At 44.2% G+C, this 25,290-nt stretch overlaps 2 protein-coding genes across 2 annotated transcripts; one reads left to right on the forward strand and one right to left on the reverse strand.

Annotated features, from left to right (window-relative positions):
• Positions 1-1,033: 1,033 nt before the first annotated feature.
• Positions 1,034-18,611, reverse strand: LOC117894434 (opsin, ultraviolet-sensitive). Its single transcript, XM_034801497.1, has 4 exons — positions 17,947-18,611; positions 3,809-4,392; positions 3,406-3,722; positions 1,034-3,350 (listed from the first exon to the last, which is right to left on the reverse strand). Exons 2-4 carry the CDS (start codon positions 4,069-4,071, stop codon positions 2,473-2,475), a joined length of 1,458 nt encoding a protein of 485 aa, XP_034657388.1. The 5' UTR covers positions 4,072-4,392; positions 17,947-18,611; the 3' UTR covers positions 1,034-2,472.
• A 3,135-nt stretch (positions 18,612-21,746) lies between these two features.
• On the forward strand, positions 21,747-24,942 carry LOC117894385 (carbonic anhydrase 2). The gene is made up of 4 exons (XM_034801391.1): positions 21,747-22,136; positions 23,405-23,880; positions 23,948-24,175; positions 24,240-24,942. The coding sequence occupies exons 1-4, from the start codon at positions 22,079-22,081 to the stop codon at positions 24,489-24,491; spliced, it is 1,014 nt and encodes a 337-aa protein (XP_034657282.1). The 5' UTR covers positions 21,747-22,078; the 3' UTR covers positions 24,492-24,942.
• Positions 24,943-25,290: the final 348 nt, after the last annotated feature.

The following is a 25,290-nucleotide window of genomic DNA, read 5'->3' on the forward strand; positions in this document are numbered from 1 at the left end:
CCGTTTTGTGTGTGAATGAAATGTTTGTTGGAACAACAACCGTGGGCTGGCTGGTCGGGAAAAGACGACTGAAATTATTGTTACGCTGCGTGTAGATTTTGCTTTTGCTCTGTCTTCGCAGCCGGCGCCGGCGTCGTGCCTGGCCCCGTGTTTCCCCATCAGCAGAAATACTGGGCAAAGCTCTCAGCTGTTGGAGCTGGCCCTCAGAACATTTGCTATTTATATGGAGTCCACTGTAGCTGAGCAAACGCTCTCTCGCTCTCTCGCTCTCTCTTTCGTTCTTTCTCTCTGTTATCCCCAAGGGATATTCAAATGAAGGTAAGGACTCTGAAAGAGCAGCCTCCAAACAGCAGCTACATATGTACATGTGGATGCATTTGTGCTTGAAATTTTGGTGGTTGCGGATCTTTAGGCGGATGTTTTTGTGTAAATTCCTCGAGACTGGTGGAATTCCTTACATTATTTTACCTTGGTTTGGGCTCTTGTGAGTGTGCGCTCTTCAAAAAAAATACTGGGAAATGCTTGCGGCTTCTTTCGGCGGATAAAGTATACGCCCCGTGGCGGATGCTGATGCTGCTCTTTGGACGAAATCAAAAGGCAGTGGACTCATGTGGATTTACTTATTATTTACACACACACACGAATACATATGTGCACTTACACTATTAGGTCCTGCAATACTCAGTTATATTTTCGTCTGCCTGTCCGTGCACCTGTTGGATGACCGCCCGCTGGGTGAGACAAGCGGTGCGTGTGGCGTGGGACCCATGAAATATATTTAATTACAACATTTTCCACACATTTATTGAAAGTTCTTTGGTTCAACATTACCGTAAATACAAAACATGTTTACTAAACAATTACGGAATTAAACTAATTTGGATACAAGCGCTTGCACATACAAAAACTGCTGTCAAAGTGCATTTTAAATATGCTAATTAAATTGTTTTCCCCTTGCCTTCTCTCTCTCTCTTCCGCTCTTCCTCTCTCCCCTTCCTTTCACGTTGACGGTTATGTACTCTCTGCAATTCTGTTTTGAGGACCATTACAACCAACAGTACGGTACGAGTTACTGGACCCGTGCCCATTGTTCTCCGCCATGGCGAAGGAAACAGTACATAGGTTTCCACAACAATGGCTTAAATTTGTATTCTCGTAATTAAAATGCTTGGCGACTTATTCATCTTCTGTTCCGTCATTGTTCTCCGGCCCATTGTAGTTCCACTACAAACACACATAAATACATTATACATGGACATAGTACACACACACACACACACACAATTCATTACACACAAAATGATACACAGACAGTAAGTAGTAGTAGTAGGTTTATGGGGTATAAATTCGATATATGTATAAGTTGCTTACTTTCAATTTTCAATCATTGTGACAGGTACAAGTACTCGTTGACTTTATCAAAGTCGCTTAGATCGCTTAGTTAGGTAGAGTGGTTACGATACATCCTACTATATCTATAAGGTACACCGGGCCACAGGAGTAGACACCAAGACATAGAAGCAATTAAATGAATTTACTTTGCGAAATCGAAAATGTATCTGTGGCTTCCTTTGAATAATTGAAAGCCCTAATGCACAACTAGCTGCCATCACAGTGCAATTGAAATAGTTCGCAATCAGGCTGATTGTAGTGACCCAACACGCAAACAATCTGAAAATCCTTTTAAAATCATTTGCCCCCTCGCTGCCCCTTCTCGGAATGGCCCTTAGTTGCTAATGTGCAGATGTGCCCAGATGTGCGTCCGGCCTACGCAATTATCTGGATTTAATGTATGACTTTCCCTGAAATGATGTGTCGTATTCCCCCCGCATTAGCCCGCAGGCCGCTGCCGCTGCTGCTGTCGCTGCCCCTGCCACTGCCACTGCCCGGCGACTCCTACTCGAATCGCTCTTTGTACTAATGTTGGCTCTGCACTGCTTATGCGTACCACTTAATTCCCTAGACTTACATAATTACCAGTTCCTATCGCACATGCTGTACTTCAACTATTGTACTCGGATTCCCTCAAAACATTCCGTAAGCTCATTAAATACGAGTGAGTATGTTTGCTATCACTTTCTTCAGTTGCTGTCGCTGTCGCTGTCGCTATCGTTATAGCTTCTCCTCCTTGACCAAGAAGCATTTCATAACGCACAACACAATGGCCAAGAGTTCCATATCCATTTCCGTTTCATTTTTGGTTCGCTTTCATTATGGGGCGAGACGACGCGTTGTGCGAATCCCTGGCATGGCATGGAATCCATTGCAGTGACCGAACAGAGCAGTTCGCTCTTCTTTTGTGGCAAAGAGATTCTCATGCCGCTTTCGAGCCGGGTCCCTAGTGTGTGTGTGTATGCATGACAAATTTCCCAAATGACTAAGGATTCCGCGGATTCGATGTTAAATAGATTGCGCCACAATCCCATCTATCCCATCTTCCAGGATGGGTGACGACTCTCCTTTGGTCTCCTTTTAAAACTTACTCTGCTCCATGCCGCTGTACGAGTTGTTCAACTCAACAGCCACAACGACACTTTCCTCGTTTTCCTCCGTCTCCTCGGGCACCATCATCAGGTTGTTGTTCATCTGGTAGGCCTCCACCCGGTGGTCTGCGTCGGGGGGTGGGCGCAACCGTCGGTTGAACGAGGACCGGGAGCGCGTCATGTAGGATGATCGCGTAGTGGAGACCCGCCTCAGTACTCCGCGTCCAAAGAAGAGCATGCGGACCTCGACGCGGAATCTGGGATGCGTGGCGGCATACAGGTACGGATCGACGCAGGCGGCTGTCTTGCAGAAGAGCGCCGGGATCATGGAGCCCAGCGGCGTGATGTGCCGCTCCTGGCCGAAGACCCCCATCATGGCCACGATGGCGTAGGGCGACCAGGCCAAGAACCACAGTCCGATGATGGCAGCCACGATGAAGGCCAGCTTCTGCTCCGTCTTGGCCTTGTCCTTGTTGGACTGGATGCGGCTCGCCGTGAACACCACCTTGAGGATGTAGAAGTAGGAGTAAACGATGGTGGTCAGTGGTACGCAGTAAGCGGCCACGAAGAAGAGCGCCATGAAGATGCGCGCCGGAGTCTCCTTGTTCAGATAGTCGAAGCTGCAGGTGGTCAGGAATCCTTCGGGCACGTAAACGGACAGCCCGATATCCAAGGCGGGCATCACGGCAAACAGGAAGCTATAGGACCAGATGAGGAAGATAATCAGGTAGGAACGAAGTCGCGAGCAGCGGCGCAGGGGCTGCAACGGATGCACCACCACGTTGTACCGGTCCAGGGCAATGGCCGTGAGAGTACCGATGGCGCAGGTGCCACTGAGGCCGCCCACAAACCCGTAGATGCGGCAGGCTGCGGGTAAAGTTGGTTAAAGGAGGAACAATCTCCGGCCTGCAGTCCCACTCACCTGCATCGCCCAGCGCCGGCCCCTCCTTGATGTTGTTGTAGATGGCAATGGGACACTTGACGAGCATCAGAAAGTCGCAAATGGCCAGATTCATCACCAGAATGTTTGCCGGCGTCCGCAGCGATTTGCGGTTTGTGAACATGAAGATGACGAATGCGTTCCCCACGCACCCCACCACCGAGATGAGGCAGTAGAGGGCGGCCATGAGGTAGAAGGTGCTGGATTTCGGCGGTTCGAATTGCAGCCAGAAGGGGTTCACTCTGGCAATGTAACTCAGATCGTACTTATCGCGATAGTGTATATAGCCGGGATACGAACTGGAAGTAATCAAAGCATTTTTGCAATGGAATATATTCAAACTATTTCATAAGAATGAGTTCTTGAATCAGTCGCTTATAGTTACCTCAGTACCGTGGATACATTGTCATTCACCTCGTGTTTGTCTGGGACCTTTCCCACAGTTTCCGCTGAGGAGGCTGTGGCTGCCGTCGCTGCTGCTGCTGCTGCCGCCGAGCTCGTAGTGGCGGCAACCAGAGATGCGTTGGGGCTGGTGCTGCTGTTGGCCAGCATCTCGGAGAGGGACAGGGCACTGGTCAGCCAGAGGCTGCTGCTGGCTGCCTCTGTTGTTAGGGTGGGCAGCGCTGACATGAGGGCCTCCATGTCCATGGCGTACGGTTTACCTTTTGCCAAATTTACGGCTTTCTCCCAATTCAAACTGGAGCCAGGACGTGCAGGGCTGTGTGTGCCCGATGTGCCTCAAAGGTGAGTTCCGCTCGGAAGCTGGGATTGCGCTTATTTACTTGTCGGCGCTCCAATTACCGAATTTGGTAAAGCTGCCCCGTGCTGCAGCTCCCCGGCTGTTCTCATTGGTGGTGCATCATGGCGGATGTGGCGGTCACGAAGCATTTTCAAGGTGCACAGGAAAAGCCACAGACACAGCCACAGCCACGACGGGCTTGTTTCAATTAGCTCTTGGCCAGGGGATGGCTGAAATAGGACAGATAAAAGCGTAGTTTCTCTTAATCGATGCTCTTCGTTTGATTGGTCCTCCGCTTTCTTGCGGATGGTCGTGGTTAAGTAGTTTTTTCAGCATCAATTTAATCACATTTTAGAGGTTTAAGACTTCGATTCAGCTCTTCTTTTGTCTTGGCGCAAAACTTAAAAAGTTAAACCTGTGGCCTTAGCAAACTTTAGGACAAATAAAATTAGATACCCGTCGCTCGGATTATCTTCATTCTGGTAAAGTTATAAGTAAAGGGAAATGGCGTAAAAGATCTGAACATTTTATTTTTATTAAAAAGAAATGAATATGGTCATCCATACGGCCAAGGGGAGTAACTAAGACCACTACGATAATGAATCCGTCAACTATTCGGAGAGTTAAAGTGAATGTAATCAATATGTCGACACAAAGAGAACAATCCTAGATGCTGTCAGAGCTTTGGTTGTGCAAAAAAAATAACTATATCTGCGGGCATCACCCTAGTTCCCATTAATGTTTCTTTTCATCTGCCACCCTCCGTACTCAACGATTTCCGGGCACAAAGATCCAATTGCTTACCTAAACTTTGCTTCAACTTTTGTCGGTCAATCAGGGCGAGAGCAGCAGGTGGGCCCGGGCCATCGATGTAAAAGTTCTTAACATCAGCGTGAAACCAATAACATTGTGTTGGTTTTGATGGAGGGAGTTGAAAAGAATTCCACACTTAAATGAGAAAACATTTCCTATCCTTAAACGGCATATTTAATGTTTTTTTATGCAAAAAAATGCACAAAAAAGTGAACTACGAATTGGATTTTAAATTAATTTTTCTTATTTAGAATAAGATTCAAATTTAAGACTATTATTATTTCAACATAAAACACTTGAAATCTGAAGAAATATTTTCAACCTAATTCCAATAATTATGTGGCACATGCGCAACGTCTCGCAAAGGTCTGAACGCGTTCATGTTTTGGCAACAACTGAACCCACAACTCGGGGACTGCCGCCATTTATATGTTTACCTGTTGAAGGGGGCGTTGGGGAGGGGTGTGGGTCCCAGGGGTCCAGTCTAAGACATACTTAAGACGTATCCGAAATCAATTAACACTTGCATCGAGCCCAAATACTGCCTGAGTCTGAGCTGAGGAGTGTCCAGACAGGCAGGCTGGCAGGTAGGCATCTGACCTGATGATTACTGATTATGCAAATCCTGGGAAGCCTTGTTAATTAGGGCAACTTAATTGCTTATTAAATAACTGGAAGCCGGCCACGTGAGACCTGCAGGGCCCATGAACTTGAGGATTTGCCGCAAGTGCTCTTCAACTGAAACTCAAACACGAACATCTCAGAGTCAACCTCCTTCGCGGGGTCTCACCCAGAACCAAAACTAAATAGAACTAGAGGCGGAGTCAGAGTCAGAGCACTTGGCAGCCGCAGTCGAGGCCAAAGACAAATTCCGTGAACAAAAGTTTTTCCAGAAACAGCAGCTGGAGAAGAACAACTTCAGCTTTCAGTCAACAGAGCAGAGAAACTGCACAATGAGTACAACAACTACAAGTGACCATGTCCCGGGCCCTTCCGCTACAGCGTCTCCTTATTATATGAGTATTATTATATTTACAACTCTTGACGGCTCTGCCTTTTGTGGAAGATCTCGCTGGAAAATAGTTCCGCTTTTGTAAACGGTGAGGTATTGGCCTGAATGCGGCTGTGGCTCTGGCTGTTGTTGGTCCTTTATGCCATTTAATTGGCACTAATTGGCCAATTGAAATTTGTCATAGCTCCCGCTTTCTCTGCGCGCACAAAGGACACCAGTTCTGGTTTTTGCTCTCAAAACTTTTGGCCTTTGTTCTGGCTCGATGTGGAATAAATTTTGGTGCAAATCGAAATGAAACCGTTTTGGACCATTTGTTGAAATTCTGTGGCGACTAGCAGTGGCAATGGGAACGGCAATTAATCATTCATAAAGGATATGGCACTCAAATGCGTTCCCATCGCCACAAATGTTGCAATGTGTTTGGGCGCTGATGTCTGGAAGCATGTGGCAATCAAGCAGCTTAGGACGGCTGTCAGTTCAGTTGAGCTGTGCCCAAGCTGGGGCCGTCTTCTCGTTAAATGTTCCATGTGCCACAGTTCAAAAGGTAGTGCTCTGCCGAAGTCAATTTTCAAGAAATTGTCCTAACAGTGTGTGCGTCTCAAGCACTAACGGCAGCTGCACTCCTGCGCTATAGCTCGGTAGACAAAAGAAAGGAAAATAGCTCATAGAGTCTGAAGTTCCGCGATCCTTTCTTGTTATATGAGGTACTCGAAGATTTAAGAAATATAATTTATTTCAATATTTGGCCACACAAAGAACGAGAATCTATGACATTTACAATTTTTGAGATGTGAAAAAACCGAAAACGCAAAATCTTTGGCTTAGCTCAGATTATTGCTATAGCCAGAATGAAAAAGTGATATAATTAAGCTACGCGCCTACAACGTTCCCACTCGATTTGTATTGAGTACGCAGACAAGATTTCACTTGAACAGTTCCACATGTTTGTTACTTGATAGGTACTCTCTCAATTGAGTGTAAGTTGTTGAAACAAAAGCTGAGCATCTGTTGAGCTTTAGTGTGCGAAATAGACATTGATTTGATTTGCAAAAGACACTTTAATGCCTGGAATCCCGCCTTGACAGACAGACATACGCGTTTTGAAGCTGTCATAAGTAGATTAATCAAATTGTCAAACAACAATCGCTTCGGGCAGTCCATGAAACGTGATTGATGCTGCCCCCCAGCCTCAGTCCCAGAAGCTTCAAAGAAAGGGAATCTGCCTCATCCTCTTCAAAGTCTGTGCACCTCCCCTAAAGTCTTCAAAGGAATAGAATCATGTGAGCAACCAGAGCAACCCTGTTAGGCGACAACATATCTAACTAGGTAGACCATCAGCCCTAGCCTGTTTTTTTTCCTTTTGTGGGAACTGACGTGACTTGTTAGTGCACGTTTGACATTCACTCGATTAGCGCCCCGTCGATCCGAGTCGTGTCGGGTCGAGTCCTTTCAAAGTATCTGCACTGTCCTCTCAATGGGCCAGGCCTTCACATAAGTGTTATCTATTGCCTGTGTTAGGCTCTGCGTGGCCATTGGAGCGGGCTGAGGTGCACGGTGGGTCTTTTATATGGGTATTACTGGTCCTCCAATTGAATTTGTACATTTGGCTGGAGCAGCAGGAGCGGGATTTGGCTGGCGAATGCAAATGCATTTTGTACTTTATTTTTCCGGTACAATTTCATCTGCACTCAAAATTTAATTACTAGTGGAAATGGTTTGAAATGTTCCCTTCTCTCATCTGCCGAAGAACTGTGGCCTGTGGATGGCGGATGTTGGATGGGTGGGGAGCAAATTATCCGGCCACTTGCAGAGACGCAAATCGCTGAGTGCGGGCGCAAAAGAGCAAGCAACAATAATTTATTTAAATTAAGTTTCAATTTCTTCTGGTGGCAGTAGTGGCTCCTCCTTCGGAGCTCTTTCGGCTGATGTTACCGCCAGTGCAAACAGCTGCCATGACAATTGAATTGCGGAAAATGCTTGTCGGGGGACGGCGAAATGGTTGCCAGGATAAAAAGCATTTAGAGGTTGCTGGTAGCCCCATAATGCACAATGCAGATGAGTGGGAATCACTTTACTAAATTGTGCCCAGTGCTGCATAGACATCATTATACATTGTTCAAGCTTGGTGCTTGGGTATGGGCATTCTCCAGTTCTAATTATTTAAAATGTAGTTGGGTGCGATATATGTATGTACATATAATAATGTATATACATATGTGCATATGTAAGCATGTACTCAATTGCTATTAAAAGTAAGCCATTTCTTTCGAAACGAAACCATTCGACTAGAAGGTCTGCTGCGCTTATTTTGATTAGTTTTCTTTTTACATTTCTTAATTCAATTATAGAGAAAGAAATATCACTTGGATTGGTTTCATTGAACTGATAATAACGAGCATTTTCCCAGAACAGGTGCAAAACCTTTCAATTCACATGTGTACGTACATATGTGTGTATGTATGTACATATGTATGTATGCATGTGGCTAATGATTCCCATAAACATACATACAAACATACATAACTATGGATACAGCGATACATAACTGTTCGGAGCAGCAGCAGCTACATAATTACTAAGAGCAGCTCGCCTTGTTTACATGTATACTCTCTTTACACGCTCTTATACTAGTTTGCTATTGTCGCGCTCATCGCTCCCTCTTACAGTGCATAGAAGCGCACGCATATGTATGCACCCTTCGTACTGCTTATATTGCAGTGCTTCGACCTTTTCTTTGTGGCAGTCTAAAATATTGTCGATCGCCGCGCATCGCCGAGCAGTCCAAATTAGTTCTACAAAATTCCAACTCGAACCCGTTATATTAATCGAGCTCTCAAATATTGTAAAGTTTAACACACCGAATCGCAGTTCACGGCCACGCTCCCTTCAAATTGTATAAAATCGTCGAATAATAAACAGAAATATTAAAAACTAAATACGGAGAATAATTGTCGTAAATGTGGAGTCAGAGTTGCCGAAAAAGCTCGGCAGCTTCCAACATTTTGGTGACCCCGACGTGATTGCCGTGAACTTATAGTGCGTTAAAGTGTTTAAACATTTAATTCTTCGAATTTTAAACATATAACTCAACATTTGCTAAGAAAAAGAGCGAACAAAAGTCGTTGTGGCCGACCGTGGCAGTGCTAGCGGCCCGCTATTCGTTTTCGTTTTCTCTTTCACCGTCTGCTTCAGCCTGCGCAACGCACTGTCGAGACCGGCTGCATAGAGTTCTAAGCGAGGTCCGTTAGCTTTTTTCGTCTACTCTTTCGTCGTTTGCTTCAGCCATCTCTCGTGACCGGCTGCAATAACTCTCTTTGGAATTCGAACTCGAAATCAGTGCACTCTCTCGATCGTTCTCTCGCGCACATAAAAAAGTGCCGCAAAAGTGAACACACAAAACGTTTGAGCTTGTATCGCTTGTTGAAAAATCGAATTTAACTTCGACCAATACACTCCGCGTCAACTATCTGTAGCCAAAACATGGGAAATAGAAAAAATAATAGAAAAAGTGGATCGTTTGCTATGGCAAATGAGGCTGGTGAAACACATAGCGAGTCGGTGGCATTTGGCGCTGCTCCAAGTGGTGGAAGTTTTAGTGCCAACGCAGCACACAGCACACAATTCCCTGCGTCTCGGATTACATTTTTTGAAGTTGAAAACTAGATCTATTTTCGATAGGCTAGAATCAATACGCACGGATATGGATTGTGAGAAGCTGTGCCAAATGGATGAATATGATCTGCAAGGACTGTTGCAATCGTTGACTGTACTGGAATCTAATTTTGCCGTGGCGCACAACAGCTTAGAGGAAATGGATTTTGAGTCCATGTCCAGTGAAGTACCTGCCAAATTCGACTCGTCCATATTATCACTGCGGACCATTCTTCAGCGCGAGCTTGGAAGTCGGTCCAGCACCAAGCATTGTTCGACAATCAACCCCAACTCAAGTGCATCCCAATCAATCGTCGTTATGGCCAATCGATCTCGGTTACCTCAGCTGGAGCTGCCAAGGTTTAGTGGAATTTACACGGAGTGGGCCAATTTCTTCTCAATGTTCACCGCGATCATTGACAAGGAGTCCGAGCTGACCCCTATCGAAAAGCTGCAGCATCTACGTTCCTGTTTGAGTGGCGCAGCCCTCAATACCATCAGCTCATTGGATATAAATGAGGCTAATTATATCGTGGCATTAGATATTTTAAAGCGTCGCTTTGATAATAAACGTTTTATTTTGCAGGCACACATCAGAGGGATTTTTGGGTTGGAGAAGGCTGACGCATCGGTGGGCAAGCTGAGGGAACTGACTGACAGAGTCACCTCACATATTCGTGCAATGGAATCGCTGGCTAGTAAGGAAGAAGTAGCAGACTGTATTCTTGTACAGACAGTACTTCAGAAGCTGGACAAGGCCACTCAGAGCAGATGGGAGGAGACTTCGTCGAATCAAGAGCTGCCGTCATGGGAAAAATTGTCTGGATTTTTGGAAAAGAGATGTCGAACGCTTGAAAATGCGGATCAATCAACGCAAGGGCAAGATCAGGTTGGCAAGTCCGGGAAAACCGTGAGTACGCATCATAGAAAATCTTTCGTCGCATCGAGCGCCCCCGTCTCTTGTGTGTTATGCGAGGGCACGAACCATATGATTGCCAATTGTCCACGGTTTGCACCTCTGTCGCCGAATGATCGTCAGGTGGAAGCAAAGCGGCTCTTATTATGCCTTAATTGCTTACGAAGGGGCCATCATTTGAAGGATTGTAAATCCGGTCCCTGCCGTACTTGCCGATCGAAGCACCACACGCTTTTGCATTTCGTTCGTCCAACAGAGACATCTCAATCTGCTTCTACGAGTAAAGCCTCGCAACAACAACCAAGTCATAGTGCCATGGTTGCCATGTCGTCCTCATTGCCTCAAGCCCTAATATCCCAAAGTCATTCTGATGCTGTGCTGTTAGCCACCGTCGTCGTTCTCGTAAAAAACAACGTTGGAACTTTCGTGCCATGTCGCGCACTTTTGGACTCAGGATCACAATTACATTTCGTCACAAGTCGTCTAGCTAATCAGCTAAAACTTAGAAAAACCAAATCGCTTACCGCGGTCTCTGGCATAGGAGATGCTAGCTTCTCAACTGAAGGTATCTCGGTGGATCTCGTTCTGAAATCGCGGATTTCAGAGTTCACCACTAGCATCACTTCCGTCGTTGCCCAGAAGATCACGGACAAGCAACCCAGCATCCCAATTAGCGTCTCTAATTGGAATATCCCGTCTAATATACAGCTTGCTGACCCGTCGTTCCACAAGCCGCAACGGATTGACCTGCTCATCGGAGCTGGGCTGTTCTTCGAGTTGCTGTGTGTGGGACAAATTCAGCTGGCGCCTGGACTTCCGTTGCTGCAGAAGACACATTTCGGATGGATCATTTCTGGTGGCGGGCACTCGGGCCCCAACCTGTCTTCGTTTGTCGCAGCCCACTCTTCGGATTGCGGGCACTCTGGCGGGCAATCGTCCCCAACACATCGTCGCTTACAACAGCCCAATCTTCGGATTGCGGGCACTCTGGCGGACAATCGTCTCCCTACCTATCGTCGTTTATCGCCGCACAGTCTTTGGCTGCCTGGCACTCGGGCGTGCATTTGGCCCACAACACATCTTCGTTTAGCACAACCCAATCTTCGGATGAAACCAATCACAGCACTCGGCTCGATGAGTTGATTCATCAATTTTGGGAAGTGGAGAACACATGTGGACCGATCGCTCAGGCTGCAAAGGAGGAGCATCATTGCGAGGAGCATTCCGTTACCAACACTCGTCTGGTGGCGGGCACTCGGCCCCCACTCTTTCGTCGTTTATCGTCTGAGCGTGTCAACATCTCGCTTTCGTTAAAGCACATTAACTCATTCGGAGTCATAATGCGCCCTGTTGGATACGTTCAGAAGTTCAAAAGTGGTACGAAATCACCGCATCTCTCGTCTAAAAACCTATGCAAAGGATCGAAATTGCTACGTCGAATCCTTCAACTCGCCCACCTTCACCACAAATTTGGTCCCATTCGCGTTGGTGGCCGTCTACATCATTCAACTCTCGGCTTCGATGATCGTCACCCAATAATTTTGCCCAGGGATCATCCACGGATTATGACGTTCGCCATAATCACTCACTTTTATCGAAAACATCATCATGCTGGTCCACAGGCACTTGGAGCAATGCCCATCGGCGGCATAAAAACCGTTTCTCGAGAGTTGCGGAAATTTTTCATATGCTGCAAATCCAGAACTCGTCTGGTGGAGCATATCATAGCTGACCTACGGAAGGATCGCAGGATCGCAGTGCAGGATTCGCCTGCATTCGACTTCACTGGAATTGACTACGGCAGTGCCTTATACAATGACTCATATTGGAGATTCATACCCTTCCTCTATCCCCATTTCGTGGGACTATTGGCATCAGTCAAGAAGAAAGGACTTCATATGTATCGCTCCGTGGGATCTTCCCTCTTTACCTTCGACGAGCTGCGGACCTTGGTTTGCCAAATCCAGGCAGTAATCAATTCTCGACCTCTTATTGCTATTTCAGAAAACCCTGAATATCTTCGCGTCCTCACACCAGGACATTTTCTAATTGGTCGTCCGCTGATGGAGTTTCCTGAGCCAGACGTAACGGGTCTCAACTACAAAAGATTGGATGGCGGGCAACGCATCACCTGTGCCCAGCAGATCTTTTGGAAGCGTTGGAGTGAGGAGTACTTGACTCTACTCCAACAACGTGCCAAATGGCGCACACCGCAGCCTTCCATTCAAGTCAACGACGTCGTCTGCATCAAGGATGAGAACCTGCCGCCGTTGAAGTGGCCTTTGGCCAGGGTGATCGAGGTCATCGCTGGAGCTGATGGGACTGTGCGAGTCGCCGTCCTGAGGACACCATCCGGAACCACTCGACGAGCTGTCAACAAGCTGTGCGTCCTACCCGTTGAGGATCCTGTTAAAAGCCCTGGTCTTTCAACGGGGGGGAGTATGTTCGGAGCAGCAGCAGCTACATAATTACTAAGAGCAGCTCGCCTTGTTTACATGTATACTCTCTTTACACGCTCTTATACTAGTTTGCTATTGTCGCGCTCATCGCTCCCTCTTACAGTGCATAGAAGCGCACGCATATGTATGCACCCTTCGTACTGCTTATATTGCAGTGCTTCGACCTTTTCTTTGTGGCAGTCTAAAATATTGTCGATCGCCGCGCATCGCCGAGCAGTCCAAATTAGTTCTACAAAATTCCAACTCGAACCCGTTATATTAATCGAGCTCTCAAATATTGTAAAGTTTAACACACCGAATCGCAGTTCACGGCCACGCTCCCTTCAAATTGTATAAAATCGTCGAATAATAAACAGAAATATTAAAAACTAAATACGGAGAATAATTGTCGTAAATGTGGAGTCAGAGTTGCCGAAAAAGCTCGGCAGCTTCCAACAATAACCTTAATCGCCTTCTCTCAAATCAAGGGGGACAACCCTCACAGAAAGGAGTGGTTCAATAAATGCACATAAATATTCTACACTAGTCAGCCAATTTTTACTTTCTTGATATAATTAATTAGTTATTTGTAATTAAATTAATAAATGTTTAAACTTTAATGTTAAAATTATATTTTTAAAGGCAGTAAAAACTGATTGGAATATTATAATGCTTGAAATAAATATTTACAAACTGTTGTGTTGAATAGTGCTATCAATATGGTATTCCAGTGGATGCACCAATCAATGCCGTTAATGAGGAACTTAGACATCGCCATCGTCCGAGCAGCGACACGCAGACTACGGACCTCCAGAGGGTTATATCCCCCTGTTTTTGCTTTAAATAAAAGTTTAATTTATTCGTGTCTCCACTGTAAATGTTTTATAGAAACTTGGAAGGAGACAAGTTATGCATAAATACGTGTAAGGAAAACTTTTCGTGTTTTTGAAGAACATTTTTAGTGGGATAAAGTTCGAGCAGTGGATCTAAGTCTAGAGAGCTCTTGGTCAAACTATTCTGGCTTATGTATGTATATCTACTGCCATGGCTCACAGATAGATCCATTTGAGCACGTAGACAGGCCTTGCTAAAATTCTTCTGTGCTTTACTTGATTAGTTTTATAGAACAAGTTTGCAGGCCCTACGGGAAAATACATGTGTATGTATGTATGTAGTACATATGTACGAGTAGTTCAGGTATAAGTATGTACATACATATATATTGTTAGCGCTCTTTAAACGAAACAAAAACATTTCAAAGGCTAATGCAAAAACTTTACTAAAAATGTAAATGCAAAATTCGGCATTCTATTCTAAGTATAAACAAACGCGCGAATAAATTCAATTAATCATCAAAGAGCGTAGAGCAAAGCTCGTCAAAAGGATACTTTTATGTATATGAATTACCTTTAGATTTGGTGTGCATGTGTTCACATACATACACATGTACATAAGTATTTATACCACTATAACCATCATGAAAGGATGGTGCCATAAATGTTTGAGTGCATTCTAAACGAGTGTGTTTTGCCCATCAAAAACAGTCATCTCGTATATTTATACATAAACATACATACATATGTATGTAAATACATATGTACAAATGCATGTATGTAAATGGATACATTGAAAAGCCACAATTTCCCAAGAAGGACAGATGACCATTTTAAGCTGTAGTAGCAGCAAAGGACTTTGTAATGGTTTGCTTATCTGGTGTTGACTGATCCGTCTTATTGCGCTCCCCAGAAATCCTAAAACATGGCATTGGTTGTTCACATGTTAATATTTATACCCGGTACTCGAAGCGTAAATAGGGTTTATTGTATTTGTGTGCAAAAGTGGATGTATGTATGTATCGCACAGAAGGAAACGTTTCCGACCCCGCAAAGTATATATGTACATATATTCTTGACCAGCATCAACAGCCGAGTCAATACCTGTCTGTCTGGCCGTCTTGTTTGACGCCTCGTTCTCAGAGACTATGAGGAAATTAATTTGCAGTGGCTTCCCCAGCTAAAAGGGCGTGTTGGTGTAAGAAGTGATGAGATGTAGATCACAGATTTACAAAAAATTTAAATGTAAAATTAGTCAAAAAACCACTAAGGTACAGATATACTGACTGAGTACCGGGTATACAAATTGTGACTCGTACGAAGCGTCTCACAAACGTTCTTACTCGTTTTAGGTTATTTTTAATAAGTTCTTAAATAAATAACGAATGTTTCTGTAAATAAATACAAAATCATCGGAATGTATCACACGTTTTGCTGAAACGCGACTTGGGACACCATTAATCGGGATTCTGCCTCTGCCGTGGACGCAACATCCAGACAAATTGGCGTAGAAAATACCATGCTTAACGACAGTTTACGGGCTTTAGTTTCGTCACGTGCCGTTGGATTTGTTCACTCTGGTGGTTGCCATCTGCCAAACACGAATTTGGTTATACTATACTAAAACATTTCCTCATGCCGCTGAACAAGCACCCTATGAATGTATTATGGGGGCAAATGCAACGCAAACATTATATGACTTTAAATAACCATGTAGTATTTGGGAAAAGCTTTAAAGATACTGATTGCTATTCGTCTCTACCCTGCCACTCCCACTCGTCCACGCACGCTGTCACATGTGTAGCTTTGGACTCGTCTGGAATGGAATGTGCACCGTTTATTTTTCATATGCAGCATCAGAAGGCTGCCATGATCCGATGAACCCTTATTTGGCAAAGAGTTCTCAAAGAAAAATATTCAACATTTTGGTATCGTTGGTATTTACGCAGGACCCACAAAGAATTCACCATACGGGAGACCTTTGACCCTTAATACGAGGTATATCTTCGTCGAAGAAAAATTCTTCACCGATTTGTTTCGTGATTTTTTGCTTTGCGATGTGAGCGAGCCCATAAGCCCCATGGATGTATTGATTTATAGTCGAGCCAGTTTTCATTTCATAGTTTTCACTTGTGTACATACGTATGTATGTACATTCATATATACATACTTACATACATACGTAGTTTATTGCAGTCCTCATATGCACTTACCACCTTCTCCACTCATCACTCTCGGTGCCTGCCACATGACCCCGCCTAGATGTTCTAAATGAAATGTTTGCCGCCCAAGGCTGCCACTGAAAGTTCTATGCCACCATCATCAACAGGCACTTAAAGGCCGAAATGTAGTTTTGATGGTGATGCGGGTGTTGGTTCAGGCTCTGCTGCTGAGGCTGTTGGACATAGAGATACTGGGACCATGAGACAGATCTCTGCAGCTGAAACCGAGAACGTTGTCGCATTAGAGCATGCCAAGTATTCATTTTGTTTGGGTTTAAGGCACGACAGCTTTAAGATACGGAATGCATTGTGACCCGCCCGGTGGCAGGCCAAAGCTCACAAGTGCACTCGTCGGTGCATATGAGAGGGGGTGCGCGGATGAACGAGGAACTGATACGGACGCCCTGCATCACTCCGGGCAAGCCAAAGGAGGTTTCTCCGAGGCCAGTTGATTCTCAAGGAGCACCACCACAGGCGCTCTTCATGGGGCTTATAAGTCAGACGATGCGAGATGCCACGACTTGTTAACTTGGTAAATGCCACAAAGACCGGCGGCCACTCAGGTGTGTCTGACAAACAAAGGAGGCGATATCAACCGGGTTGGGAACGAACGGGGCCGCAAGACGGAGAAAGACAGTCGGGATGGAGCCAGCACAGGCTGCTTGTTGACTCATTCTTTTGATATTTCAGTTTCAGTGTCCATCGGGATATGTCTTTGAAATCCGCTTAGTCGCCATGGCGATGGTCAAGTGTGCCTCGGACATTGGATTGTTTTTCTGGCCAATAAGCAAACATGTTTAAGCTCTTCTCAATTGTCCATTAAGACGTTCTTTACCGTGTTTTTACGAATGAAGGGCGGTAGTAATCTTCTTAAAACAAAATGACTGTTAAACTACTTAATGTGAAATGTATCTTGAACCAAAGTCCCCTCATCGAACGTTCCAACGCAAATGGTTTGACATGGGCTCGAAGCGCGATTCATCATAAATGTAACAAGCGGTAAGTAAAAAGCGCTAAAAATGATGGCAGACAGAATGTTGGCGAGTAAATAAAGTTCAGCAGAAAAACCAAAGTCAACACAACTACACTGGGGAAAACTGAAATTTATTTTGCATTTGCGACACTTGAGAACATAAATTTCGTCTAGAAGCGCCGAAGCTGATGTCCTTTCCATTGCTGAAAATCTAATGACAGTTTCGAAATTCGAAATCTTAAAGGACCCTACTTTATTTTTAGGAGAATGTAAGTACAATAATATTATATTTCATGTTGATTCTTCCCGGAACCTGTTCTTGTATTAGTTAGAATATAAAATATATATTGAATATATATATTATAAAGTTTTATTTCACGCAGAAAAGGAATGCCAATTCTAAAACAGATTTTACTTAAGGTTTCGTTAACGAAAACAAAGAGATAGAAATAGTTGACTGAAATTCTGCTGTTGTAGTGGCAACCAAGCCTCAAGCAGTATATCTAGAGATAATAAAAGCAACATGGAGAGGCCCTCTCTTGTCACCAGAGTTAAAAACTCGGCTTCACTGGATTCTGGATTTCCTTGCAAGATTTCCAAACTACCCATTGTGATTTTTGAAAAAATCGTAGAGTTAATATACTGACTTTGACAGCAAGACAGGACCTCAATTTCGCAATCAACATGTTATCCCTTTTATATACACTTGAAAACCATTATTACCATTTTTTTGATGAAATTCATCTGGCAAACGAGAGAAAAGTGTACAAAAGTTTCGCCTTTTTACATTGAAAATATTTTTATTCACCGATTTATTCATGCTTTAAATGCTTCGAATGCTTTACAACTTTTCTGGTAAGTGTATTTATTCGATTCATGTGAAGCGGATGTGTGCTCAAGTAAGTCGAATCAGGGACTCTGCTCACCTTTTGGATTTAATGTGCAGTCTTTTCGTATCGCAGAGGATACTGAATCTATTTACTCTATTTTTTTTTTGCGCTACCAAAGCAGAAGCATTATAACTTTCCCAGAACTAAATGCTGTCTGATTGCAAAATTGTCATTTCAATTGCCACTTGCTCCCGAAAAAGAAAACTCGCAGAAAAGTTCCTTAACAATTTATCATCGGGAAGAGCTAAAGTTTACCAACTGCGACTGTGGAGTGGCGCCAATTGGACGCAAAACTTTGCTGCAATTTCAACTGTTTATTCAGTAAAATTATGCTGAATCGGGAATTTTTTAAAGGAGCTTAAGCAGTTCGTTTGATGGCTTCGTAAGCCGCTGTGAGCTGCTTATACAGCACATTAACTTGTTGACACGCCGCGTGTACGCGATTTTTAATTAAGTCAGAGGGTCCCGCACACGGAAATCCACCGAAAAGACCGTCTCGTCAGAATCAAAAAAGGACTTCCCCCGAATTCGGCACGGACTGACTGGGGCTCGCGTAACGACTGAGCCACGGGATCCGGCAGCAGGCGTTTTTATCAATGAAAGTTGTTGCTTGTCGGAGGCAGTGGCATCCTCCGTCGTGCAGCCAGTTGGTAGCTGCAAAGCATCAAGAGAGAGTGTGTGGCAACAGAGAGAGAGAGAGAGAAATGATGAGAGCTCTTTGTGGGTGCTCTGCGCTCTTAAAGCCAACCGCATCCACATGCTTGTTCTGTGTTTCACATGTCATCTGTGGCGGCAAAGGATGCCTCGACTTGGTCAGCGAAGTAAGCTCTACCAGAAACAGTCATTGGCTTAGCACTTGTGATGCTCTAATGGATGACATGCCGGGGCATGGGCCATTGGTAAAAATGTGTGTGTTTATGGGTGATTATACCCGCGCCATGCCCTGTAGGCTCTTTGTGGGTTCGAGTCGCGCGTGTGGAGCGCGTGCTGTGGCCAACCGCCACTGTGCTACTAGTTGGACAAGTTACGCTGCATTGTTGAAAGTACTTCACTGATTCTATGTTCATGGCGAAGTCGGAATGCCGATAATGGAGTGATTTCTAATGCAAATTTTTACCGATATGATAAGCGCCAATGCATAAACGCCGTAGAGTATGGTTTTTGGAGACCGCGACAACAAATAGTTCGAGCTGCGACGACAAACTGCCAACCTTTCCTGGTCGGGGCACTCTCCTGAACCACTTTCAGGGGTAAATTGAGTAAAGGCAGCCGCAGCTCGTCGGCAGTTGCACTTTAATTAAAAATAAATATGAATAAAGGCTGCCCCTGTCCCATGGCAAATGCCAACGAGTCTTATTAGAATGATTATTGATGTGGATGTATGTAGATGTGAACAGACGCTGGGATTATTGCCGGGAGCTTTGTTCAGAACTCGCTCTCTCTGTAGATTACTCAGCACAAACCCATACCTCGCTATCCGTATCTATGTATCTATTTATGTATTTATGTATGTATGTATATCTATCCGCAATCACGGTTTCTCCTAATTCTCCGGGCAACTCCTTGCGCTGCGACTTTTTACATTCCGACAAATTACTAATTTTTGTGCATTTATTTCGTATCCAAATGGTTTTGGTTTGGTTCGGTCCGTTTGCTTTGCCTAGCAAAGGCTTTGTAATCAGAGGAGAATTAAAAGCAAAATGATAAAACACATTTTACCCCCATTACGAACAGAAATTCGTCGTGTGCCGTCTTTCTGGGGTTAGATATTAAAAGTTCTACTTTGTGTCACCGAATTATAAAACATTTACGCATTCACCGCAGGCTACCGACAGTGCATACATATAAAGGTATATACATATGTACATATGTATATAGTACACATATATACGTATATACATATGTATGAATTTTGTTTTCAGTTAAGAACTCAAAGCCAGAAAAAAGCACTTACTCTCTCGGTATCCGACTCTTCGTAGTCCCTCATCCCCCTTCAAGCCCCAAACAAAGTAATTAGAGACCTGCTCAAAAATAAGAATACAAAAAGAGTCGAGTATTATAAGGCGGGCAAACGCGTAAGTGTTCTCTGAAAAACTTTTCCAGATTGTAGTACATAGATTGTAGTTTGTGTTTGTTCGCGGAACTAGACTTTATGCTCGCTCTCGCTTGACATGTCTTGGAGGTCGTTTTAATAAACGCCCAGCTCACGCCCCAGTACGTCAGAGTTTACTACAATGAAAGTGGCAAAATGAAAAAGTTTCCATTGCCAAAAACGGGCTTCAAGATGAGTCAATCCGGTGAGTGGGTCAACGGAAAAATTCCCCCAGATCAGAGCAATCTGCATGGACAATGTTCATAAAGCCATACGGAATCCACTACTAGGAATGCGATCTGTTGTACAATTGGTAATAAAAATGGTTTATTGATCACCTCAAACTGCAATAAAAGGCATTCTATATTGTTAATATTTAATTTCCCGGGGGAAATGCAATGCAAACACGCCGCACTGCACTACACCGATTACCATGCAACAGTAATTCCATTAGGCGTACATACATAGTACATTTCAATTGCGTTGCGATTTGTGGCTGCGACATGTGATGCCAAGATAAACAGCAAAGCAATCAACCTAAGTATCGCTCAGATATACTCGTACTCGTATATTGTGCATAGTAGTACTCGTACAGCTCCATAAACATGAGATAAGCTCTCACGACCCCGTCAATGATCGGACACAGAGATCGGACTGTACCTGCGGTTTTGCAACCCAGTCCACTCAAGACCCCACTCTCTCTCAAGGGTCTCCCACAGTCGCGCTCGTGCACTATTGGCATTTGGCATCCGACTTTATAGTGTTCGCTTTCGCCGCCAGCTGTCCCCATCCCCAACTGTGTCATCATCGTCGTCTTCGTCTTCGTCATCGAACTTGGCGTTCGACATTTACTTCCCCTCACGCACACAATTAGTCATTCGCCAAGAAACAAGTTCGTGTTTTTCTTCAGCGAATGCTGCACACACTTTTTTCCAAAAATGTTGTACACATAGACTCTAGTTCGACATTCTAAATGATTTGTTTACCTTCAGGATTAAAAAAATATGTTTAGCATTTTAAATGCGATTTTATTTTATATCTTCTCTGATTATACCCTACTCAATGGCAATAGCTTGCTTAAATATGGCAATGCTGTAATGCAATAGGAGAGGCGTATGCAGAAGAGAACGAATAAATATAACGGAACACTGACAATGCTTGAGAGCTAACATGAGTGTACCCCGCTTGAAAGTGGGTATATCCACTAATAGTTATTTATGTCAATAATTATGTTGCAGGAAGAGTTAACAGTGCTATGAATAATTGCATTCGTGCTTTGGTGCTTTGATGCAAGTGGACATACATATATGTACATACATATAACTGAAAATAAGTTCAAGCTTAAGTTAAACTAGTGGTGGAATATTAGAGGCAACCTGTGTACAGGATATCACATGATGAAGAAGCTGCAAAATCTGTGTGTAAAATGTGGAAGAAGAACAAACACCGAAAATTATACCGTTCCAGTAATATATGTACATATGTATGTACGCATGTACATATGTATGTATGTATGTATGTACATATGTACATACATAAGTTTGTATATTTCAGTAATTGATAATCAGTTATACTCCGTCTCAGAGTAAGGCAGGTGAAGCCGCGTAGTGGCAAACCATTCGAATTTTCGACTTCCCTTTTGATTTACCCTTTTGATTTAGGGCAGAAAGAGAGGGGAGCGGTGAGTGCGTCGATGGCCAAGTGGAACTCTCCCGACGACGGAGCCAATTGGGGATTCAATTTAAGTGGAATTGGAAGTACCACTGGGCCACATCGAGCAGAAAGAGAGGACAACAGAAGCAATCAGCACGAGACAAGCTCGGGCGAAGTGATATAAGTTTAGGCACCGCTCCGACCCTAACCACAGTTGTGTGACCGCACTTGGCCGGTGAGCACGAATCGGGCACAGAAAACAGACAATAGACACAAATACCGTCGGAAAGCCGCTAGATTTGTGAATTGGCAGCAGGCCTTAAATAGTTACTGTAATTTACAAGGTGACAAAGGCAGTGCTCCGTCAGTCCGACAGCCCGATAAGGCGGCAAGTGTCTCTCAAAAGTGAATCGAATCTGAACTATGTGGCGGTGTAACCCCACTAGTACAGCACTGGGCTTTTCCCTGATCTTGGCCTATGGTGAGCAAACCGGAAGATAACAAACATACGAATAAATTGCGTTAAATAAACAGATCAATAATCTAGCACAAACACTCCGATATCGATTCTGTGAAAGTTTCTTAGTAATTAAGTTATACAAATATTTGAAAATTACCCCGAGTAGTGATGTCCCAAGACTAGCTAATGAATGAATCAATGAATGAATAAGGGGACTGCGAGTTGGTCTCATTCGTTAATTCGCTTATCGGGTAGACATTGAACTGAACATGTTACTCTTTTTCCAAATATTAGTTGTGGCCAACGATTATCTCCGTAATATTTCAACACAGCCAGGTGAAAATTATACGACTATCACATCGTCAGAAGTCTGGACATGTCTGCGATACGACATTTAATTTATGTCTGGTCACCTGACTGATCTTTACGCTTCAGCATGTTCGTCTGGTTTTCTGGACGGTTCCTCCCCATTCACATTAATTACGCATGATTTCCGATTGCCCTGGACGCACTTGTTTAATTTTCGCAGTGGTCCACTTATTCTATGTTATTTAATTTAATTTCACCGCAATGTTTTGCTAATTTGTGGTTCAAAATACTAAACAGGCCAGCTGGCCAAAATCAATTAGTTCATAATTCACGTAAATTTGTAACTTGTCTGGCATCTAAAAACACACCAAAGCTAATGACAGATAATTCAGTTCCAGAGCTAAGCTAATTTTGTTGGGATTTTTTTGTAGCCCACAAATTAGTTGTTAATATAGCAGACGCGTACAAAAATAATCTCTAGCTATTAATATGCAAATTTTTAAATAAGACAGATCATGTTTTTAAAGCATTTCTCCCCAGACAAACTGACAGACAGACACGCAGACCAGTCAGTTTTTACCCTAGCCTAGCAATGGAATATTTCTCGGCTGAGAAACTCAACAAACTTTACATGGATAATTTTTGCTCGATTAATGCTAATTAAACGTGCAATTACGTGTGGACCGGTGTTTGATCTGGGAGCACCTGATACACTCTGACGACAGCCAGAGCACATCGATGTGTTCATAAGTGCAAAGTGCGAATTGAGTGGTAGGACCAACATAAGGGTATTTTTAGCTTTCCCCGCTATCAAAAATAGTTGTCGCTTTCATAGATAGCTTGATCAAACAACGCATCTCAATCCAGACTGTCACAGACACAGACGATGTCAGCGATTCGGAGGCGAGTGCCGAAGCAATTAACACCTGCGGGAGATCGATTAACAGTCTCTGCTTGCGTATGCACCTCTCTCCCTGCAGCGTCGTCTGGCCTGGCTCAAGACTTTGGATATGGAGGGAAACATGGTCCCGAGCACTGGAGTGAGGACTACAACCGCTGCAGTGGCAAACAGCAGAGCCCCATAAACATTGATTTGGTCAACGTTGAGGAAAAAGAGTATCCCCCGCTGGAGTTTTTCAACTCCATGGTTTCGCCGAAAGCCATCCACATGACGAACAACGGCCACACGGTGCTAGTGAGGATGAGCTTTGAGGATGGCAAGGAGCCGCGTGTCCGAGGCGGGCCTCTAGCCGAACAGGCACCCTATACCGGCTATCAGTTCGAGCAGTTCCACTTCCACTGGGGCGAGAACGATACAGTGGGCAGTGAGGATCTGATAGATAACCACGCCTATCCCGCCGAACTACATGTGGTGCTGCGTAATCTAGAGTACCCAGACTTTGAAAGTGCCCTCGGCAAGGATCATGGACTTGCCGTGATGGCATTCTTCTTTCAGGTTAGAATCTAAGCCTGTGGTGTACCTATGTAGAACCTTCAAGGTGTAACATCTTTTATATTTTTAGGTCAGAAGAGAGGGCACTGAGAGCTACGAGGAGTTTACAGAGCAGCTCGCCAAAATTGGTAGAAAGGGCATGTCGGTTAATATCACCAACCCAATGCCCCTGCACAGTTACCTTTCATTGGACCTACTGAACTACTATAGCTACGTGGGTTCGCTGACAACTCCGCCGTGTAGCGAAGATGTCATCTGGATTGACTTCATGCAGCCGATCGATATAACTGAGAAGCAGGTGAGTCATAATAATCCCATCCAAAGCCCCTCATGAAAGACGATTATCCATTTTTTATCCTCAGCTCAACGCCTTCCGCCAGCTCACGGCCAACGATGAGCACTTGAACAACAATTTCCGACCCATCCAACCGCTCAACGATCGCAAGGTGTACAGGAGTGTGCTTGAGCCGATGCCAGAATTCAACCAGAGCGCTATTCCCTTTGTTGACGCGGAAAATACTGCCGAAAGGAGGTGGTCCTATTCCCCGGCAGTCCTACTAAGCTCCTGTGTCCTTGCGGCGCTGCTTAAGGCCTCGGCTTTCAGTGGCTTTTAATTGGAGCGATGCGGCGGGAAAACGCGAATTTTTTGTTAAATGCATTGCACGTGTCTAGGCTCTAATTAAGCGCTGTAGTTTACATGTCCTGCCCGCTGCTCTGTTTGCTCTTCAAACATGGCAACCACTAATTTCCTCGAGCCGCTGGCTGCCGTCAGGTCAAGCCATCGTATTACCCATCGTATTTATCAGTGGACGAACAGCTAGACAAACGGACAAACCATTCAACCAAAATGAACAGAAGCTTCGGCTCGCACGATATCTATCCTTGTATTATTCAGCACTCGTCATAGGGGACGGGGGACTGTAACTTGGAGCGCTGTCCGTCCATTATTATGCTATTATTAATATGGTATTTCACATGTGATTTTAAACGCTTTATTTTCGTGTAACCTTAAGCTTTTAACTTTGTAAACGTTAATCAATAATTAAATGTCTTTATTTATTTAAACAGAACTTTGCCGAATGGCCTTAATCTTTGTGTCTTTTATTTTTCAACTTACTAAATTAGAAGAAAATGAGATACCAACCTCGCTCGTAATTCACCTGTGTTAATTTATACCGAACTTTAGGAACTTAAACTAAATTCAGCTGGTATAACGCATATAAAACAAATAACAGTCTGAACAGGAACGGGGGCTGCCAGGAAGCCCGAAGATATTGGGCCACAAACAAAAGTAAACGAAAATCCATGGGTAACAGGAAGCTGTGCAGGTCAGGAATATTTTCAGACTTTTATATGCAAATTATACACAGTTTTTACATGAGCATTAATAAAGTGATGCACACTTTTAAGCTG

Source organism: Drosophila subobscura, chromosome J (genome assembly GCF_008121235.1).
Source record: "Drosophila subobscura isolate 14011-0131.10 chromosome J, UCBerk_Dsub_1.0, whole genome shotgun sequence".
Taxonomy (NCBI): domain Eukaryota; kingdom Metazoa; phylum Arthropoda; class Insecta; order Diptera; family Drosophilidae; genus Drosophila; species Drosophila subobscura.

Excerpts from the sequence above, each read along its gene's own strand:
- LOC117894434 (XM_034801497.1), bottom strand. The coding sequence starts at position 4,071 with ATGGACATGGAGGCCCTCATGTCAGCGCTGCCCACCCTAACAACAGAG. Across the intron at positions 3,723-3,808 it reads AATGTATCCACGGTACTGAG|TTCGTATCCCGGCTATATAC; the intron begins GTAACTATAAGC and ends GATTACTTCCAG. Across the intron at positions 3,351-3,405 it reads GCCGGCGCTGGGCGATGCAG|CCTGCCGCATCTACGGGTTT; the intron begins GTGAGTGGGACT and ends CTTTACCCGCAG.
- LOC117894385 (XM_034801391.1), top strand. The coding sequence starts at position 22,079 with ATGTGGCGGTGTAACCCCACTAGTACAGCACTGGGCTTTTCCCTGATC. Across the intron at positions 23,881-23,947 it reads TGATGGCATTCTTCTTTCAG|GTCAGAAGAGAGGGCACTGA; the intron begins GTTAGAATCTAA and ends TTATATTTTTAG. Across the intron at positions 24,176-24,239 it reads TCGATATAACTGAGAAGCAG|CTCAACGCCTTCCGCCAGCT; the intron begins GTGAGTCATAAT and ends TTTTATCCTCAG.